Below are 22,361 nucleotides of genomic sequence, written 5' to 3' on the forward strand. Positions count from 1 at the left end.
GTAATGGGGCGGACAGGTTATTGAGAGACCTGTTTTTTGTGATCAGTGACGCTAATAATATCATGCTTATTTAGCATTTTAATTATTAATTTTTCCAGTACATCGAGGCAGTTGTTTATGGCTTTTCTGGTTGAAGCTAAAGAACAGCTGATGTTGGGTCTTTCCAGACTGCAGAGAGAGAGTGAATAACAAATTTACTCTTGTTTGTGAAATATTATATGGGCCAGATCCTCAGATGATGTAAATTGGCATTGAAGTCAGTGTAGTTACACTGATACACCAGCTGAGGATCTGACCCACATCTATTTAACAATGACAAGACACTCACTGCTTCTTACCCTGAATTATCCTGCAATGTGCTTCTCTCTCACCCTTCCCTTCTCTGACCTTCTCCCAGTCTAGAAGAGGAGAGGTGCTGAATGGCTCTGGGAAATGTTAATGGGTGGGATAAACAGCTTTTGAACTAGGTGATCTGTTGAAATCCAGCTCATGTTGGTAGTTACTGAAAGTTCCCATCCAGTAATTATGTGGCCCATGTGATGTAAGTCTGATGGTCTTTGAAGCTCCCAGTGGGCTTCTGTATCTATGTAACGAAAAGCCACAATACAAATTTGTGCCCATTAGTTTCAGCAGAGAGGTTGAGGACTGAATGGGTTATGGAGAGGGAGCTACTAGAAGTAGTCCTTCCTAGTCAGGGTTGAGTCATGTTAGCAGGATAATGTTGGGAAGCTTCAACCCGCCCTTAGACATACTACAGTATATCTGTTCTGTCAATAAGCAGAAGACTTGCAGTCTAGCACCTTTGACAATTCACCCAGACTTTAAAATGTTATCTCCCTTTCCTTTTTGCTTGCAACTGTTAATGGTACCTTACCTTTCAGAAGGGTGATAAGACTTCCTTCGTCCTTTGAGACTCATTCATCTATTTGCCACTAGAGTTTGTGCCCAGATATCATGCTCATTATATCACAAAGTTGTACAAATATGCTATTACTGCAATGCAACCAGCCTCTAGTACTTTAGGGTAACTGGGTACCTCTCTTGGTTCCACGATCTACCCAGTGGTTCTACAGTGTCAGCAGACTGATGTTTTTAAAACATTCTAGCCGTAAACTGTATTTTTAAGTCAGCTTTTGGACTATAGGAGAAAGAGGTTCACTATAGGAGAAAGAGGTTTTAAATACATAAATCTTCACATTTTAGTATGCCTCCATATATGAATAAAAAAAAGTAAATGTATAAGGGACCACATTTTGGGGCATAAGCCAGTCATTAACTGCCTGGTGTTTGAAAGAAACTTCCCCATATTGGCAAGGAATGGGGTTCGTTGTACCTTCTGATGCATCTGGTACAGATATAGGCTACTGGACTAGATGGCCCACTGATCTGATGCAGTGTGAAAATTCCTATGTTTTCGTGAAGCAACATTAATTGTAAACATAACTTTTTGTGCAAAATCTATATCCTGCTATGTACATGTCACCCACCTTTGTTGGTAGTTATAAATATTGTCTCCATTTTGCACTCCCAATTCTTTGGAACTGTTCAATATGCCAGACCGAAACGCATGTATCTTTTTTGTTTTAGCATGGCAAACTTAAAGATTGAACTATCTAAATTAGATAGTGAGACCTGGCCTGGAGCACTGGATATTGAGAAGGAAAAACTGATGCTGATCAATGAAAAGGAAGAGCTTTTAAAAGAACTGCAATTTGTCACACCGCGCAAACGCACTCAAGATGAGCTAGAGCACCTGGAAGCAGAAAGAAAGAGGCTGGAAGAAGAGCTGCTGTCTGTGAAAAGCACTCCTAGTCAAGCACTTGCTGAGAGGTACGTTTTCATCTTTTGCTAATGTTAAGTACTGTTATCTGCCGTTTAACCTTTGTACTTGTTGCAGGTCTGTGCTGTGCCTTGATGGACCATTTTCCTTCAGGTTTCAGAGTAACAGCCATGTTAGTCTGTATTCGCAAAAAGAAAAGGAGTACTTGTGGTTAGTCTCTAAGGTGCCACAAGTACTCCTTTTCCATTTTCCTTCAGTAACTGTTCTGTGCAGATCATAATTACATTTATTATTATTCCACTGGGAGTAACACAGAGGATCCTGTTGTATCATGAAAGAAAACACACACCCTGTATCGGTTGTGCAGTATCGGTTGCTCTGCATTTGTTACCAGCATTAAAATGCCTATGACAGATGTTGGATAATTGAGGAATGTCAGCATACCATCAGGAGGGCAATACATCATTCACTGGTTTCAGATAATAGCTGTAAGCTGTTTGAACTCTGGCTATTTGATTGTTGCAACATCTGAAATCTCTCGCTGGGTTTCATTACACACATACTGCAGATGTATCACTGCTTTAAGCTCAGAAGAAGACAGTTGCAGCAGAACTTCACTAATTTGCACTAGTAAATAAGATGCCCACTGCAACATACTGAGTTTTGCCAGCTAGAGAAAGAGCTTGAAAAAATTAATGGAAACTTTGTCACAAAATACGACTTACGTTAAACAATGGTGGATGTAAATTTTATTGGGGATTTTTTTCTCGCGCGTTAGCAAATACACTGTAGTATGTCTGGTAGAAATAAAGAAGTCAATATTCAGACTTTCACTATAGCACTCTGTCAAAGGTCTGATCCTGCTCAGAGTCCCATTAAAGTGAATGGCAATGGGAGCTAGATTGATTTGAGCCCTAAATCATTGAGTAGAGAAGACACTTCCCATTTCTGTGTGCAAATTATGTAAATTGTGTATTAGCAAAGGGTAGATTAAGCAAGGTTTGATTTACACCCTTTTCAATCCTTTAAATTGTGGTTTGTTTGTTATCCACAGAAGCGGGTTAGGGGTGATCTCAGCCTTATGAAACTACTGAAAAAATTTCCTCTTGACTTTTTGAATAGGAAGATTTGATTTGATGTTTTAAAATGTTAAAACTTTGTCGTCTTTATACAGTTCACCCTTCAGTGGAGGGAGCAGGCAAAGACTATCTGTGCTGCACTCAGGAAGTCTAGTTTTGCGAAGGGGACTAGGTTTGAGGATAGGATGTAGGGAGACTTGTGGGAAGGGGCTGGCAGGAAAAATATGGCAATTTGGAAGGAAGTATAGCAGAGCGGGATTACCTCAGAAGAGAGCCAGCATGCTGGGTGTGTTTAGTAATATATACAGTCTCAAGAATAATTCCTGAATCATGTGAGAATTAGAAGTGGATAGAGCCTTATAGATGTAGAGAGATGTTTGAATGGAACTAAATTTCCAATGAAGAAATTAACCAGCTGTGTTAGTAATCTCTGATTAAGTTACCAGAGATGTGTTGCCCTCTAACATCCATTGATCAAGTAATAAATAGAAAAAAGAAGAGTCATAAAATCACATTTATAACAAATTAAAGAGTGTAAACCAAGGGTTTGATAAGTAAGCTAACTAGTAACAACTGGATCCTGGTTCTTATGCTACGATTTAGCAGTTGATTTATTAGTCTGTGTCTGAATTTGCATGTTTATCACTAAAGATAATTCTGTGCTTATAGGTTTGTGCACATATAAGACAGATTCTTAATTTACATGAGTATAATAAAAAAGTAAGTTACATTTTTTTCTGCTATCAAGAAGAGATGTGATGATGATATTTTCCAGGACTCCGTTTACTGTGTGGCTGGCTGGTGACCCATTCTGGACTAACATTTCCCTCTGTCCCTCCACAAACTGTCCTCTAACTAGAATGGCAGAATGCTGTGTCTCTTCCGAGGCCGTCAGCAGTTCTGGTATTCTGTCTTCTGACCAGCAGGTGGTACTTGAAGATAGGGTGCTCATGCTTGACTGAACATTATAATGAATCTCAACCTGTAACCTTTATAACTTAACTAAATCCCATACCTCCAAAGTAAATAGGCTCTTTTCACACTAAGCTTGATTTGTTGCATCTCTTGCTGACTCAGAGGTACTCTAAATTTTGTAAAAAGATTCAAAGGTGAACCTTTTCTGAATTTTTAAACTCTTTTAATTAATGGTCAAACCTCCGAATGTTACTTCCCAGAGGACAAAAGAATCACCCCTGCAGTGATTGTGGGAGCAGCCAGTTCACAAAACCCATCTTTTCTTCAACAAATGGCAGTGTGGCTGTATTGCAGTCTTCTTTTATAATCTTCAGTGAATACGGTAGGTTTCTGTCTGGTTTGCACGGAAATAGCATTCCATTTTTCCTAGTTATGGAACTATCAAAAGGGCCCCCTGCTGTTTCTCCTTGATTTCCATTTATGGTAGTGAGTTCCTTTATTTCTTTGGCCCTAGGAAAGGTCCCCTGATTAATTGTAGACTGTCTGGTCTTTGAGGGAGTTATCTAGTGAATTGTTTTTCTGTGTCCTTGTCCTTTCATTATTGCTTCCAAAATGGTGGTAAGGTCTTGTGTTTGGCATCTACAACCATGTCCAGATCACGTTGGGAGAAGAAGGTGGCGTGGGGGGCAGAAGAAGTGAAGCTGCTACATTTTGAGGTATTGCCCACTCAATTAGAAAACTTTCTCACATGAAGGAACTGTCCTTAGTCTAGAAAAAATGGCTCTTTTAATAATGTTTTTTCACATTTCTGCTCTGTTGTGGAAAAGGACTAAGACAAATTCTCTGAAGTTTTTCAGAAGTTCTGCTGATAATTCAGTTGCATTCCTTTAAATCACACTAAATATTTTTGTTCTTTGTGGGGTTTTTTGTTGTTGTTGTTTTGTTTTTTTTTACAAAGGGTCAGATCCTTATCTGATGTAAACTGGTGTAGTACCATTTACTTCACTAGAACTATATCAATTTATTAGCAGCTGAAGATCAGGCCTAAAATATTTTTCTTAATGCTATTTTAAGTCTCTTCTAAATCTCTTTATTTTATTTATACATTTGTAGAAATTACAGATTGTGTAATTAACTTCTGAAAATAAATTGTTGTTTTTTAAAGTACAACCTATCAGACTGTCTCAAAAACACATGTATAATTAAGAACATAAGAATGGCCATATTGGGTCAGACCAAAGGTCCATCCAGCCCAGTATTTTGTCTGACAGTGGCCAATTCCAGGTGCCCCAGAGGGAGTGAACCTAACAGGTAATGATCAAGTGATCTCTCTCCTGCCATCTGTCTCCACCCTCTGACAAACAGAGCCTAGGAACACCATTCCTTACCCATCCTGGCTAATAGCCATTAATGGACTTAGCCTCCATGAATTTATCCAGTTCTCTTTTAATCCCTGTTATAGTCCTAGCCTTCACAACCTCCTCCGGCAAGGAGTTGCACAGGTTGACCGTGCGCTGAGTGAAGAAGAACTTCCTTTATTTGTTTTAAACCCGCTGCCCATTAATTTCATTTGGTGGCCCCTAGTTCTTATATTATGGGAACAAGTAAATAACTTTTCCTTATTCACTTTCTCCACACCACTCATGATTTTATATACCTCTATCCTATCCCCCCTTAGTCTCCTCTTTTCCAATCTGAAAAGTCCTAGCCTCTTTAATCTCTCCTCATATGGGACCCATTCCAAACCCCTAATCATTTTAGTTGCTCTTTTCTGAACCTTTTCTAATGCCAGTATATCTTTTTTGAGATGAGGGGACCACATCTCTACGCAGTATTCAAGATGTGGGCGTACCATGGATTTCTATAAGGGCAATAAGATATTCTCCATCTTATTCTCTATCCCTTTTTTAATGATTTCTAACATCCCGTTTGCTTTTTTGACTGCCGCTGCACACTGCGTGGACATCTTCAGAGAACTATCCACGATGACTCCAAGATCTTTCTCCTGACTAGTTGTAGCTAAATTAGCCCCCATCATATTGTGTGTGTATAGTTGGGGTTATTTTTTCCAATGAGCATTACTTTACGTTTATCCACATTCCATTGCATTTGCCATTTTGTTGCCCAATCACTTAGTTTTGTGCGATCTTTCTGAAGTTCTTCACAGTCTGCTTTGATCTTAACTATCTTGAGCAGTTTAGTATTATCTGCAAACTTTGCCACCTCACTGTTTACCCCTTTCTCCAGACAATTTATGAATAAATTGAATAGGATTGGTGCTAGGACTGACTCTTGGGGAACACCACTAGTTACCTTTTCCATTCTGAAAATTTACCATTTATTTCTACCCTTTGTTCCCTTTCTTTTAATCGGTTCTCAATCCATAAGAGGATCTTCCCTCTTATCCCATGACAACTTAATTTACATAAGAGCCTTTGGTGAGGGACCTTGTCAAAGTCTTTCTGGAAATCTAAGTACACTATGTCCACTGGATCCCCCGTGTCCACATGTTTGTTGACCCCCTCAAAGAACTCTGATAGATTAATAAGACATGATCTCCCTTTACAGAAACCAGGTTGACTTTTGCGCAACAATTTATGTTCTTCTATATGTCTGACAATTTTATTCTTTACTATTGTTTCAACTAATTTGCCCGGTACCAATGTTAGACTTACTAGTCTGTAATTGCCAGGATCACCTCTAGAGCCCTTTTTAAATATTGGTGTTACATTAGCTATCTTCCAGTCATTGGGTACAGTAGCTGATTTAAAGGACAGGTTACAAACCATAGTTAATAGTTCTGCAATTTCACATTTGAGTTCTTTCAGAACTCGTGGGTGAATGCCATCTGGTCCCGGTGACTTTTTACTGTTAAGTTTCTCAATTAATTCCAAAACCTCCTCTAGTGACACTTCAATCTGTGACAATTCCTCAGATTCGTCACCTACAAAAGATGGCTCAGGTTTGGGAATCTCCCTAACATCCTCAGATGTGAAGACTGAAGCAAAGAATTCATTTAGTTTCTCTGCGATGACTTTATCGTCTTTAAGTGCTCCTTTTGTGTCTCGATTTCCTAACACTTTGGCATATGAGCTTTAACAATACATGATCTATTAATAATCACAAAATAAATATTTTTAAAATAGTGCAAATCATTCAGGTAGGATGCTAATGCTTTCCCCTTTACTACTTTTGCAAATGGGCCATCATTTTATGTAACTAGGGCTACAGAAAATCCTTGGCCTAATCATAGTCCAAAACCTTCTTGTCTTTAAACTATTATACATTTAGCAGGAAATACAGCATGCAGAAAATACAGCATGTTCTTAAAACAAGAAACACCTTTCTTTTGACTAGGCTTACTTTATTTGCATCAGACTTGAGGGTGAAATCCTAGCTCCACTGAGGTCATGGTTAAACTTCTGTTGACTTCATTTATCACTGAAAAGAATATTCCCTTTAGATTTCCAGACTTGACTCAAGATTTGTTTACCATCATTGCTGAAACAATGGCTGAGCATATGGTACCAGTAGCAAGGAATATTTAAAGATTACTTAATAGGAAATGAAAAAGTTTAGAAATAGTGACTAGGAGGATTAAATCCAGTAAATGAATTAAGTAAACATGAAGCATTATCAGTTAGTCGATTTCCTAAAATATAAATATTGCATGACTTCAAAAAATTTCCCAAAGTCTCAGGTTTTTTAAGTTTATATTCTATTGCAGTCTGGTACTCCTGATAGTGATTTTATGCTGTCAACTTCTATTTGTGACTCAGCCATCTTATCATTGAAACCTTTGAGATTTAGCGACAGAATTGACATACCATTCTAAATTAGATGTAATTTCACTTAACACTAACATTAAATCAGAATAATGAAATGTTATTTCCAATGACTGAACTACATTAAATATAATAGAGAAATCTTAGAAGTACCAGTAGATTTATTTAGAGGAAATTTCATTTTCAACTGATTGTACAGCCTTGCTAACAGAAATATAGGTATATGAGTAAGGGACACTGATAAAAGCAAAAGGCTTCTTATTGCATTTTCTCTAGTCTTCATTGTTTCTGGTAACTCAGAAGTTACAAATTTTTGCATCTCCTTCCTTACCTAGTTGCTGCTTCTACAAGGGAAGGTGAAAGGACACCTTTAAAAAGTCACAAAAATATTAATAGAAGATTAACATTGCCTGGGGGAGAAAAACAGGAGAAACTATAGTTCAATAACTGCAGAAAGAACTGAAAAATTACAAAATGGCTGAAATGGGGGAAAGAGTCTGAAATCATAGATTATAACAAGCAGCAGAAAAAGTGAAAGGGTTTAACTTGAGAGCCCTGAGAGACTATCAACAGCAATATCAAGACACTAAATGGGACCATCCCTACTCAGCATCTGCTTAAAGTTAGGCTTCTCCTTAAGTGCTTTGCTGAGCAAGGATGTGCTTAAACACTCCGCTGAATTGGGGCCTTAACCCCTCCCTATGGTATTGGTGCCACTAAAGAGGCTTAGTCCTGGGACCCTCCGAGTGTAATAATCTGTTTTTCATGCAGGTATAGTATCTTTGAATGTGTACGCTGTATTTGCATATGAACGTTGGTTTGTTCCTGCTGGTACTGAGTAAGGAGTCTAAAGGGAAAGTTTCTGAAATAAGCCTAAAACTTCTTTTTTTAAAATGGCTAATACTTGTGATTCAGATCAAGTGCTTGAGAAATGATGTGTGTAACTTGACTGAGCAACGGCTAATGGGGAACATAATAATCCACAACTATGGGAAGAGAATTAGTTAACTCCAGCAAGAGATAACAATGTATCTAGCATTGTGTCTGAAGAGATCAATAAATGGTATGCTAAGGTAAAATTCTGAACAGGAGTCTAACTGTCAGAAGAGCTTTTCTGACAGATCTGCCGGACTGTTGAATTGTCAGCCAAAAGAAACCAACACATTTCACCACTTGGATCTTTAGAGCTAGACCGGACAAATGTACAGGAGGGAACAGTCCTACTTTGGGATTAAGATGAGCTGGATGATGCGGTGGGGTCTCATCTCTAACTTCTGTGACTCTATGAAGCAAAGACTGGAATGTTTGGGATGCAGTACTGTGTGTCCTGGATTCCTAGATACTATCCAACATCTCTGAATTCTAAACCTACTTGTTAACTTGGATCCTGTTTGGGGTATCAGATATTTTTCTATATCCATATATGAAGCATCTGATGTACAAAGGGACTCTCTCTTGACTCCTGTTTCAAACAGCAGTAGTCAAAGTGCACTACGGAATTTACTGTACCCAGTAGCAGTGTTCACGCAGCAGGTTGCTGCACAAAGCTGGTGTGCTGTTAGATTTACTCCCTGGCCTGCTGCTTGCTAAGTCTCCATGCAGACAAACACTAGTGATTTTGCTTCCATTTTTCTTTTTTTTCCACAGTATTCCCCAGAGTTCTTAAATTTTCAGAATTTACACTAATATTTGCTTTCCTGTTTTAGTTTCCTGGGGTTGGTTTGGTTTTTTTGGTGGAACTATATTAGATAAGCAGCCAATATACAGCTTGCTAAAATGCAATAGATACAGCTTTTACCCTTTTTAAGTTATGGATGTTTTCCAAACCCCTATCCCCATTCTTTTTCTTTCTCTTTGCATGCATAACATTTCTCTCTGTATAGTGTGTATACAGATCTTATTTATTACTTGTATGATGACTCAAGTTTGTATGGTGCCGTAAATTTCACAGTCCCTTTTCTAAATTGCTTAGAATCTTAGCCTGTACAATTGTAGTTGAAATAGTTGAAAGCTAGGGCGAGACCAAGTAGAGTCAGAACTGATTAGCAATGACAAGCAAGGGGAAGGAAATGGGTTATGAGGAGGAGTGGGAGGCCTTAGCTTTGTTTCCTAGCTATAAAATATTCTTCCATATTTACTTTGTGTCTTGTATATTTTATAATGTCTTTATATACTTGAATATAGTTTTTTTTCCAGGTTGAAATTGGAAGAGAGAAGAAAAGAGTTGGTTCAGAAACTTGAAGAAACTACAAAGTTAACTACTTATTTGTATTCGCAGCTTAAAAGGTAAGGCTGCATTTTACATTATGTTTTAACAAGAAAAAAATAAAGACCGGTTTTCAGCTGTGGTGCAGTAGAACTGAATATGTCTGAACTTCATTCTTAGATTTTCTGCTAGCTGGAGACGGAAACAAGTTTGTTTGATAATTGTGGCAAGACACATAGGTGCAGTTGCTTCTAGCATTCTCTGTTCAAATCTGCTGTATCTATATAACTTTAGTAAGTGTACAAGAATGGATTTTTGCACGTTTTTTATAATTAAGCAGAGAGCAAAGCATCTTCTTGCTTAGATTAGAAAAATGGTTGGCAACCATCTTTTAGTACATGAGATGTCTCCAAAAAACCCTTGTTCCTAATGAAAATCCTTGGGGGTTTTTTTGAGTATGACTATATCTATAAGTTTGACTGCACGACCGTCAGCTTTTATTACCGACTGAGCCTCATTGCATGGACATCTTCATAAACATTAATGTAAACCGTTTGTTCTGGTTTTCTTTTTTTCAGTTAACTTATTTTTTCCAGAAATAAAATATTTGTTGCAATGATAACCACAGTGACATTTTCCCCTGTAATTCATTATTTTAAAGTCTGACTTTATGAAATTACATTATTGTTGTTAATTTCATAGTCATGACAGAGGGCTGCCTACTGTACAGAGGACTTAAAGACCCATGCACTGCCCTGAAGGATTATAATTTAAATACCTCATGTCACTGTTATAGGGATAGCATCCCCTTTGTGGTCCAGGAGTGCACCCCTTCAGACCTCATCTTTTACTATTGTGTGCTGGTGGTCAGGTCTATAGTAGATTAATAACATAAATGGTTGTTTGTCCTGTCTTTGCAGTCTCTCCGCCAGTACATTATCTGTCTCTTCAGGGAGCAGCCTGGGATCCCTGGCATCCAGTCGGGGGTCTCTGAACACATCCAGCAGGGGGTCACTAAACTCCCTCAGCTCCACGGATCTCTATTATAACCAAGGCGATCAAATAACAGACTTGGACTATCAGTATAAACTTGACTTCATATTGCAAGAAAAGAGTGGTTACATTCCTTCTGGGCCTATCACTACTATTCATGAAAATGAGGTGGTCAATTCCCATGGGAAACTGGGATACAGTGACTCTTCTGGATCTCTGGCAGTAGGCCACCCTCCAAAATTGACTGAGCCGCCCAAATCTGTGACATCACTGTCTTCAAGATCCTCCCTTTCTTCCTTGTCCCCTCCAGGGTCTCCTTTGGTTTTGGAAGGTGCATTTTCAGTGTCTGCCCAAGATTCCCCCCTTCACCACCTCATCACAGACTTTGAAGACTGTGAATTACCTGGTGATTTTGCAGGCATTAGTCTCTGTGAGAATCAAATGTCATTGGACTCTGAAGCCAGAGCAACCTCACAAGCTCTTACAGATGATAAAGATCGCAATGAAAGTGTTCGGCAGCCTTTGTCACCTTTACGTGAAGGAAATGCAGGTAAAGAAATAATTGTAATCTGAAACCTCTATGGAATGGATAAAAATTATTAACTAGGGTCCTGACTTTTAAGTATAGGTCTGCCTCTAATATGATCAATAACCGATTTGGGCAGGCTACACCTGCGCTTGTGGGCAATCAGTAGATATTAGGAACAACATGTACATTTTTAAATTTAGGGTTCTGTCCTACAAAGTGTGGTGTCTGCAACTTACATAGAAATCAATCCAATGAACTTTACAGGATGAGTGAGGTCTTTAGTAAGTAGTCAACTATCTTCTTTATTACCTTAGAATATAATTTGTTGTTGGTTTTCCAAAATATTATCTCAGCATTGGTCGAACTCTTCTCCCATTGAAGTCAGCGGTACAACTCCCATTCAGTTAATTTAAACTGAAGACATTCAAATATTCTTTTTTGGTTGGTTAAATAACTGAGCTGTGCATATGTACTCTAAAAGTGCCCAGGCTGAGCTATCCAGATACTTGTTGTATTCATGCACTCTATGAGGATTTTTTACAAGCACCAAGATATATAATCTTCTTTGGTTCTTAGGCCCAGAAAGATGTGTTTTCTTTGAAAATTTGTCCAAGAAGGATGAAAACAACAGAAAACGGAGAGAGGCAGTTAACATGGAGTTGCACTACTGAGCTAATTAATAGTTGGGATTCAGTAACCACTGTATTGGCTGTTTAGAGAATCCTGTACTAATATGCTTCTTTTCAGTTCTGTATGAAGAACTCTGCTTGTTTAAGTTTTACGGTGGAGAGAGATGTTCAGACCCTGATTTGGGGGAAGAGGAAAGGGGGAGTTACTTTTGTGTACAGTATTGCACTGCCATCTTCTGGCCAAGATGTTAAGTTGCTGTCCAGCCTTGGTTTCTTTCTTATTGCTCTTGTTACTATGTACTCTGTGACTTAGGAGAAGAGCTCATACACATCTAATTTTTCAAAAAACATATTCTGAAATCTGGTTAGCATGGTCACTCTGACCTCATCAGACTGTAGGACTCTGTATGGCACAGTGGTGGTGAGAGCCAAATCTGGTGGAACAATAATCCTTGTCAAAATGGCTCCAGTAGGCTGACTTTGTCAAAGTTGAAAGTCTATGTGATGCATGATCCTCTACTATTTAGTTTCCAACATTTTTTTTTAAAAAGTCATTCTCCGGCAGTTGTGAGAAATAACAAGGAATCTGGGTACTACCTAAAGGGCACAGGAAGGCTGCATGAGCATCCTGTAGAACTGTAAGTGACTTCAGAATGAATACCTCAGTTCTCAATAACTAGCAGGTCAAAAGGCAGGAATCCTGAGTAGCAATAGAGCAGTGGCCAAATCTCTCATGCCCTGCCATAGCTATCTCTCCTTCTTTGCAGTAATCCCACTAAGGGGAAGGAGGTGGGAGGAATCTATCCGACAGTAGTGGCAAAGTGAGTCTTTCTCTGATACTTGTAGTTTGTAAGGCCCAAGGAATGGTGGCAACTTTGTAGAGGCACAGAAGAGCGTTACTGTCTCCGTTCTAGAATCAGCAAAAAATGTGCAGAGGAGATACCACTAAGGATGCCAACAAATGGAGGATTACATCAATATAGATGCAAAAAAACCCCAACAATTGTTGAATGTTGGAAGGATATTTTCCTCATTCAAGCTATTCAAAGAAGAAGCATCCATATAGATTTGCTTCATGCAATGTAAGAGAGACTTTCATTTGATTACAGTCTTCTGTAATAGTATATATTTGTAATTCCCCTGTCAGTGAGATACCTAATGCTTCCTAAGTGACAGTCGTAACATTATTAAAATCCCAGTTGCCAAGATGTGACCAATCACTACCAAATCTATGGTGCTGGCTTTGTTGCAATTGTTGAGATGTATGTTGTGTTATGCCATTCCTGCACGTTTATTATAAGAACATAAAAATGGCCATACTGGGACAGACCAAAGGTTCATCCAGCCTAGTATTCTGTCTGACAGTGGCCAATTCCAGGTGCCCCAGAGGGAGTGAACCTAACAGGTAATGATCAAGTGATCTCTCTCCTGCCATCCATCTCCACCCTCTGACAAACAGAGCCTAGGAACACCATTTCTTACCCATCCTGGCTAATAGCCATTAATGGACTTAGCCTCCATGAATTTATCCAGTTCTCTTTTAATCCCTGTTGTAGTCCTAGCCTTCACAACCTCCTCCGGCAAGGAGTTGCACAGGTTGACCGTGCGCTGAGTGAAGAAGAACTTCCTTTATTTGTTTTAAACCCGCTGCCCATTAATTTCATTTGGTGGCCCCTAGTTCTTATATTATGGGAACAAGTAAATAACTTTTCCTTATTCACTTTCTCCACACCACTCATGATTTTATATACCTCTATCCTATCCCCCCTTAGTCTCCTCTTTTCCAATCTGAAAAGTCCTAGCCTCTTTAATCTCTCCTCATATGGGACCCATTCCAAACCCCTAATCATTTTAGCTGCCCTTTTCTGAACCTTTTCTAATGCCAGTATATCTTTTTTGAGATGAGGGGACCACATTTCTACGCAGTATTCAAGATGTGGGCGTACCATGGATTTCTATAAGGGCAATAAGATATTCTCCATCTTATTCTCTATCCCTTTTTTAATGATTCCTAACATCCCGTTTGCTTTTTTGACTGCCGCGGCACACTGCGTGGACATCTTCAGAGAACTATCCACGATGACTCCAAGATCTTTCTCCTGACTAGTTGTAGCTAAATTAGCCTCCATCATTATTGTGTGTGTATAGTTGGGGTTATTTTTTCCAATGAGCATTACTTTACATTTATCCACATTACATTCCATTTGCCATTTTGTTGCCCAATCACTTAGTTTTGTGAGATCTTTTTGAATTTCTTCACAGTCTGCTTTGGTCTTAACTATCTTGAGTAGTTTAGTATCATCTACAAACTTTGCCACCTCACTTCTGGCTTTTCTTATGGCACTCCTGGTTGGCGGAGTAATGGATTTATCTTTTCTCATACTATGTCCATTTTTCCATTGAGGAACTGAGGCACAGAGATTAAAGAGCCTAATTCTCAAAAGTGCTGAGCCCCTGCTGCCCTATTTGAAGTCTGTGAGAGAACTGAGTTCTCAGCACTTCTAAAAATTGTTACTTGCCTTAGTTCATACAACGACTGTGTGGCAGAGTTAGGAACACAACCTAGATTCTCTTGAGTCCTAGGCCTTAATCACAAGATCATCTGTTATCTTTTTGAATCACCTGTAACAATTATTCCTCAGTATCTGTGGGTACATCCACACTTGGAGCTGGAGGTGTAATTTCCAGCTTGGGGTCATAGCAGTGTAGCTGTGGTGGTGCGCATGGGCAATGGGGTAGATTAGCCGGCCTGAATGAAGTCCCACCCCAGACTCTACTTGGACAGGTAGCCCTTATGCCACCTAGGTCACCACAGCTACCCTGCTATTTTTAGCATGCTAGCTCAATCAAAGCTAATGCATGTGCATTTATTCTAATTGGAAATTACAGCTCCAGGTCAAAGTGTGGGCGGGCCCTGTGTGTCTTGTGTTACTTGGCTTTAGTTGTCCACAACACATTTTCCTTGGGAGAGGATCCTCCCGTCCTTGCCTTTTAGACCAGAACAAGAGTAGTACCTTTAGATTTAGAGACTTGTGTGTCTTGCAGGCCCCATTGTGTGAGGGCACCTGCAGTGTGAGTCTCCTCTGAGCTGGAAGACAGCGTGCAATCTTTGAATGGGCAGCATTTTTCTCTTTAAAAACCAGTTTTATTAATGAAAAATATAGAAAAATAAATTATAGAAAAACAAACAAATTCCTCAGCATACCTAAGGTTTACATTGCCAAAAGTCTACCTAGGGAGGCTATGGTCAGTTTCATTCATATGCTTCCAAGAGATCAAATCCTTGTGTTGGACTGTCTTGTCTGGCACAACAGAATGTCTCGCCAGAAAGTGTACTTTATTTATTTATTTTATGTTAGGCTGCTTCTCTTTCCTTTAAATAAAAAAATCCTCCGCCTTTCCAGTGATGTCCAGGTAGGAAGAAATAAACACACACTCAATGTCCTTTGTGTACTGGGGATGTAATTTCCAGGACACACATCCTGCTTTCTGTCCAAGCAATTATAGTAGTCTGTGTGTGTGGATTTGCCCTAGTGATGAAAGGTGAAAAGTTGTTGTGTCGGAATTGCCATATTTCAGGGCTCTCACTACCCATTCACTGTTGCAGGAGAAGATATTACCGTAATTGTTTGGCATTACCTGTTAACTCTTTCTCTTTTCCATGAATCCTCAAATACAGTTTCAGAAGTTAGTTACATAAATCCCATTTCATTATATATGTTGGGTCTATAAAATGCTATTTTCGTACTATTCGTCATCTCCCAGCTGCAGAGTTATTGTGAACCAAAATACTGATGTAAATTTTTCAATAATTTGTGTTTTTTCTAAAAGAACATGTAGCCAACATGGTGATCCAGTTGATTCTTAATTAAGCATTTCAGGTCTACATTGTCATTTAATTGCCTGACATAGGTATTTGAGCATCTAAGTACTAATTTGATTGTCTAGGTGCATAATGTGGGGGTGCCCAATTTATATGCCTAACTGGGAAAATTGGGGCCACAGACTCAGTCATTTGTGGCTAGAATTTACCAGCAAGGAGCACCTGGAAAAAACAGCCCCAAAAAAGGTAAATTTTAAAGGAAAGCTAGAATTAAAATATCTGAATATTAAATGAATATATTGCAGCATCTTTTTTAGTGGTTTTATCGTGCTAAGTGTTTCAATACTTTCTAGTTCATAGCATGGGGAGCCATCAGGGGATTGCATGAGGCACCTGGGACTTCCTTTTGTCTCCTTCAGTTATGCAGAGAAAGAGATATCAGAAGTTGACTAAGGACTTGTCTACCCAGAGAAATAGTTATTGCAGAATTAGTGGACTAAGCTAACCCACACGCAGACACTCTTAGTGTGGAATAAGAGTGCCCACATACGGAGCTAGTACAGTACTTGCTTTATGGCGCTTTAAACTCGCACCCTGGCTTTTTTTGCGACAGTTTTCCTGTGTAGACAAGCTCTAAAGCACAAGTGTTCTGAATCTGTGAAGTGCAAAATTAGAGCTTTACTTTACCTTTACTTCTTGCTGTTCTTTTGTCTTTTCAGTGTAATGGAATTTAGTGTTTTGTCTGCTTTAGAAGCCTCACAGAATCTGATATAAGATGCTGGGTGAATGATTCAATTCAGTTCTTCAGTGGCCAGTTGAGTCACAACCAGTTTTCAAAAAATACAGCTTCGTTTCAACAACTAACGTTATGCTATTTTCGATACTCTAGCTGTTCACAAAGTCCAAGTGGGCAGGGCGAATAAAGAGACAGATGTGAAAGGGAGGCATACAGTGGCCAATGAGAAATCCAGGTCCCTGGTTTTGCTGATTTGAAGGAATATAGCTTTAAATGTTTTGAAGGGATGATACGGAGAAGAGAGGTATAGGTCAGCAAAAACAAAGCCCTAAATTGTAGCTCTCGTTCTTGACAGTGTCACTGTATCTCTTTAATTCTAAAAGCACTTATATTTTTTAAAAAGCTATAAATAGAGTTAATCCTTATGCTGAGATTTCCTATTATTAATATATATAGTGCCGTGTGTGTATAAATATAAAACAAAAAAAATTAAAAAGCCTACATTAAAAGTACATTAAGGTTGCAAAGTCAAGCACTCAAAAGTTAGGAAATGCAAAAAACAATTTAACCCCACCCCTTTGTAAGCCTGCATTATGATAGTCTAGTCTTTCATTACATGATCACGTACAATTTTTTCCACAGGACCACTGCCTCATTCAGTGCACAGGATGAATGGTGCTCAGGGAGTGCATCGGGTTGTGTAATGAATGAGGCTGTTTTCTGTAGGACACTTGCAGCTGGCAGGAGCAATTGTAGGAAGCATTCTGCTCAGCCCTGGGATGGAGCATGTTAAGTAGCTGTGTGGATGGTGCATGCATAGTCTGATCAGCTGCTAGGCATCTAGGGCATAGAGGTTGCTCAGTGCAGGTGGAATAGTCTGAGGCCAGGTCTAAAGTAAAACTTACATCGGTATAACCCTGTTGCTCAGGGGTGTGAAAAATACACACACACACGCGCGCACACGCCCCCCTTCTTCCCCCCCAAGCAATGCACTTCTATTGACCTAACCATGGGTTTGAACAGCATTGTGTCGACAGGAGAAGGCTTCCCATCAACGTAGCAACTGTTTCTCATGGAGTTGGATTAATTATGTCAATGGGAAAACTCCTATCGATGCTGCAGCATTTTAAGGATAGACCTGACTTGACAATTTAGCTGCCAAATTTTAAAAAGCTTTTATGGGTCATGTGCAAACTGCAGGGTTTTTTTTAATAGGCTTATAATTTGGTCTAATTTATGTGGATTTTCACAAAGCAGCAAAAGGCACATGCCTGACACCAGGGCACTCACCCTACACCACACCAAATTCAAGTCCATGCACCAAAGCGTCAGAGTGTTAGAGTGCCTCAGTGAAATGGTTATAAGAGTTCTTTGAATGTGGGCAAAACCTGGTTTTTCGCTCTTGGAAATGGCTGTCCTGTTTTAGCTGAAACTTTCAAAAAATAATTCAGTCTCCGGCAGACCTCTTGCATGGAAAATGTCAGCCGGGATGGTTAAAGTTTGGCAAAGTATTATAAGCAGCTAAAAACAAGGTTCGGTAATGGGAAGCAGATAAACTTAACTACAGGTGGTGCTTCCAGTGCCACCTATTACAGTACAAAACTCCCCTACAGATAAAGTGCCTCTGTACTTGACTCTTGTAGGCACTTCTGTGTGTAGGGGAAGTACATATAGATTTACTCTTCTGTACAGATCCCTGCCGGCAGCAACCATGAAGTTCTTCCACAGTCAGTCTCTGTCATTGTCAAAGTCAATTGCAGGCTTCTGTAGTTATTCCTGGGGGTAATCAATAAATCGTGTCATCACCTTCATCCCTCGCATGAGTCGAGGGGGGAGCACTTCATCATCAAGGAAAAAGCATCCGTACTGCTACAAATAAAAGCAGAAATGTAGCAATCAGTCCTCTAATCAGAAGCCTTAAAATTTTAACATCTTAACAAGATGTAAAGTCATGATTCAGGAGGTGTGCATAACACATACCAATATCCTCACTCCTTTGCAAATTAAAAAACAAACTCCATAGGCCTGCAACTTACTGCACGGTAAAATGATGTTTTCAGTGAATGCTGTGTGTTCGTTGCAGGACACTAGCATATGAATATTACTTGGAGGTTAAAATTAAGTAGTAGCTGGTGCTAAAGATTCTCTAGCTTAAAAAGTTTTTGATGATAGTGTTAGGCATTCCTTTGCTAAACCAAACGGGAGTTTGCATTCCTAGGAGGGAAATCCTGAGGCTTCTATATCACTTCTATATTTTTAATAAAGCATAGTTGTCAGGACTGGTTTTTTGTGCTGCTGAAATGTTATTACAGTGAGAATTTAAAATTGGAAATGTAGGTTCAAAGCTCAAGATAAAGATGAATAAGGGTGAGAGAAGCTTGTGATTGGAAAGGGAATAATAGTCATACATTTTCAAGCTCATCAGTTGAGATATGTAAACCCCTAACTAGAATATGCGACAATAGTAATACATCCTCTATCTGTTCAGTGGCGTGGAACAGAATTACTCCATGAAATTGAGCTACGGGTCATCACTTTCAACTTGGCAGTGTTCTAAGCTGTGCAGGTACCTTGCTGATAATTGTCTAGAACTAATGTTTATTCTTCCTCCCTTGCTTAGGTGTCGACTTACCAAGAAGAGCAGTAAGTCAACTGCTTGAGGAGAAAGTAACTTGTGTATCTGCTGCAGTGTCTGATGAGTCTGTGGCTGGAGACAGTGGTGTATATGAAGCTTCTGTAAAACAGTAGGTTTAAGAAACTGTGTGACTTTTTGACTGAAATTAGTGCACTTTGGTCCCAGGAGATTTATATCTGTCCTGCCCATCCACCCATTTGCAGCTTAATTTATAAAGAAAAGTATATTAACAAAATATTTACTTTTTTATAAACTAGGAAACATGCACATTATAGTGGACTACCAGTGCTACTATAGTTAAGGTTTAGATTAAAATTGTTTTAGGCACCTTAATTTGGCCATGTTGCTCTAATATAATGTTTTCTATTCCCATTTCTCTTGCTAAAAGTATGTCCTAGGCAGAAATGTAATATGTAAACTATAGGTTTCTTAGAACAATAAACAAACTTTAGCATGGATAATAGAATTTTAAGAATATTACAAACAAAAACAAACTAAAGGGAGTCTCTAGGATCTTCTGTGTTCACCTCAGCTTTTGCGTGTACCTGATATTAAGAGATCTGGGGAGGGAGGTTTGAGGACTTCAGGATGTGTGTGTTAATGAGATGCTTACCTAATATCCCTCTTTCAAATGTTCCAGCAGCAGCCACAATAACCTTCCTTGCTGGGCAAATGAAGGTACATTATGGCAGGGGTTCTCAACCTTTTTCTTTGACCCCTGGTTGAGAACCACTGCATTATGGTGTCGTAGGGGGAGTGGGCCTTCATTAAGTTCTGGTAAAACTTTTAGTAGGTTCAAAATTTCTCAAATTAAAAAGACAAAACAAAACCATTCAGATGAAACCTAGCATAGAAGGTCTTGTGAGATTTCTACCATTCTGAACTAAAAGCTTACCAGAACATCTCAGGAGCATCCACTCAGTCCTGTCCTAAAGCTGTGGATCTGTACTTCAGCCTGAACTCTAAGGCCTAACCTAAGCCTATACCGCATCAGATCTTATCACTACTTCCTTGGTCCCTCTCTAATGTAAGGTTTGGGTGGAATTAGACTTACACAGGTAATTCTTAGCTTGTGCATAAAGTAGTGCTGTCGATTAATCGCAGTTAATCACGTGATTAACTCAAAAAAATTAATTGTGATTAAAAAAATTAATTGCAATTAATCACAGTTTTAATCACACTGTTAAACAATAGAATACCAATTTACATTTATTAAATATTTTTGGATGTTCTGCATTTTCAAATATATTACTTTTGATTACAAATATTTGCACTGTAAAAATGGCAAACAAAAGAAATAATATTTTTCAGTTCACCTCATACAAGTACTGTGGTACAATCTTTGTCGTGAAAATGCAACTTACAAATGTAGATTTTTTTTTTTATTTTTTTTTAACTTAACTGCACTCCACAACAAAACAATGTAAAACATTAAAGCCTACAAGTCCACTCAATCCTACTACTTATTCAGCCAATCGCTAAGAGAAACAAGTTTGTTTACATTTACGGGAGATAATGTTACACCAATAAAATAAAAACAAGCAGGATCTTATGAAAGGGGATAAGGCAAAATGCCACATTTATTGTGAATACAGAAAGAATCATAGTAAGCAGTTAGTTATAGCTATAACATTCCATTCAATTTCATATTTATTTCACACATTCATTCATACACTCACACAGGTTCTGCAAGGTTGTTATCATAATTACCAGCCTTAGAGTTGCTCGTGCCAAGCCACTGGCCAGGTGGCCTGGACATGAGGAGGGAGCAGGGCCTTGTCAGACGCACATCTGATGCTCCTGGAAGTTGATTTGCAGAATCAGACCCCAAAGTTCTCAGTTTTTAGAGTCCATTTTTATAGGAATTTATTCCTATGTCAGTCTATGGGAATTGCTTCATCATGCTGTTGCTAAATCAATCATCAGATGGCACATTCCTGATGGCTCCGTGCTGCCAGATGTTATCTTGTTCTTCAGTTCTCCCATCCTTGAGGCTGTTGGGTGGATTCCAGTCTGTCCTCTGGGAGTCCTCTGGTTGTTTCCAATTGACACCTTCGACCAATCAACACTGGATTCTTAGGCTGGCACCTCCCTGATTATTCATTTATTATCCACACCAAGCATCCATCCACATACATCCTCTATCTCTATTTTAATCGCAATGGTTAACAAAGCGAGATAAATACAACAAAAGGGCGGGGAGTCTGTGTGTGCTGTTTCTGTTACAAAGTATGGCTTTGAGAACAGACTCTGTCTTAGGATGCACTAACGCAATTAGCAGCTTGCAAGTTTCACACAGAGAGGGAGAGAAACAGTAAAAACAAGAGACCAAAAACCAAGAGACCTCTTAATTAATAATACCCTGGAATTTAAACTATGGGGAATCAAACTCATTTGTGATTTTAATACAGAACTTCTTTAATATGATCCAACAATAATGCTCCCCGCTTCTTATTTACAATGTCTCCTAAAAGTGAGAACAGGTGTTTGCATGGCATTGTTGTAGCCAGTGTCACAAGATATTTATGTGCCAGATGTGCTAAAGATTCATATGTCCCTTCATGCTTCAACCACCATTCCAGAGGACGTGCTTCCATTCTGATGATGCTTGTTTAAAAAAAAAAATGTGTTTGAACTCCTTGGAGGAGAATTGTATGTCTCCTGCTCCATGGTTTTATCTGCATTCTGCCATATATTTTGTGTTATGGTAGTCTTGGATGACAACCCAGCATAAGTTGTTTGATTTAAGAATACTTTCACTGCAGATTTGACAAAACAGAAAGAAGGTTCCAATATCAGATTTCTAAAGATAGCTACAGCACTCGACCCAAGGTTTAAGAATCTGAAGTGCCTTCCAATATCTGACAGGGATGAGATGTGGAGCATGCTTTCAGAAGTCTTAAAAGAGCAACACTCTGATGCAGAAACTACAGAACCCAAACCATCGAAAAAGAGAATCAACCTTCTGCTAGTGGCATCTGATTCAGGTGATGAAAATGAACATGCATCGATCCACACGCTGGCTTTGGATTGTTATCGAGCAGAACCCGTCATCAGCATGGATGCATGTCCTCTGGAATGGTAGTTGAAGCAGGAAGGGACCTACGAATCTTTAGCATATCATAAATATCTTGCGAATCTGGCTACAACAATGCCATGCAAACGCCTGTACTCACTTTCAGGTGACATTGTAAACAAGAAACAGGCAGCATTATCTCCTGCAAATGTAAACAAGCTTGTTTGTCTGAGCG

General features: G+C 39.0%; 1 protein-coding gene across 2 annotated transcripts in view; it reads left to right on the forward strand.

Annotated features, from left to right (window-relative positions):
* The window catches only part of WWC2 (WW and C2 domain containing 2), a 182,619-nt gene that overhangs the window by 121,782 nt on the left and 38,476 nt on the right, over nt 1–22,361 (forward strand). For both annotated transcript variants that reach the window (XM_074951219.1, XM_074951218.1), the window contains exons 9-12: nt 1,588–1,830; nt 9,756–9,845; nt 10,686–11,308; nt 19,096–19,219. In XM_074951219.1, coding sequence (XP_074807320.1) covers nt 1,588–1,830; nt 9,756–9,845; nt 10,686–11,308; nt 19,096–19,219 — 1,080 coding nt within the window. The remainder of the gene's footprint in view (nt 1–1,587; nt 1,831–9,755; nt 9,846–10,685; nt 11,309–19,095; nt 19,220–22,361) is intronic.

This window comes from Natator depressus, chromosome 4 (assembly GCF_965152275.1).
Source record: "Natator depressus isolate rNatDep1 chromosome 4, rNatDep2.hap1, whole genome shotgun sequence".
Classification (NCBI taxonomy): domain Eukaryota; kingdom Metazoa; phylum Chordata; order Testudines; family Cheloniidae; genus Natator; species Natator depressus.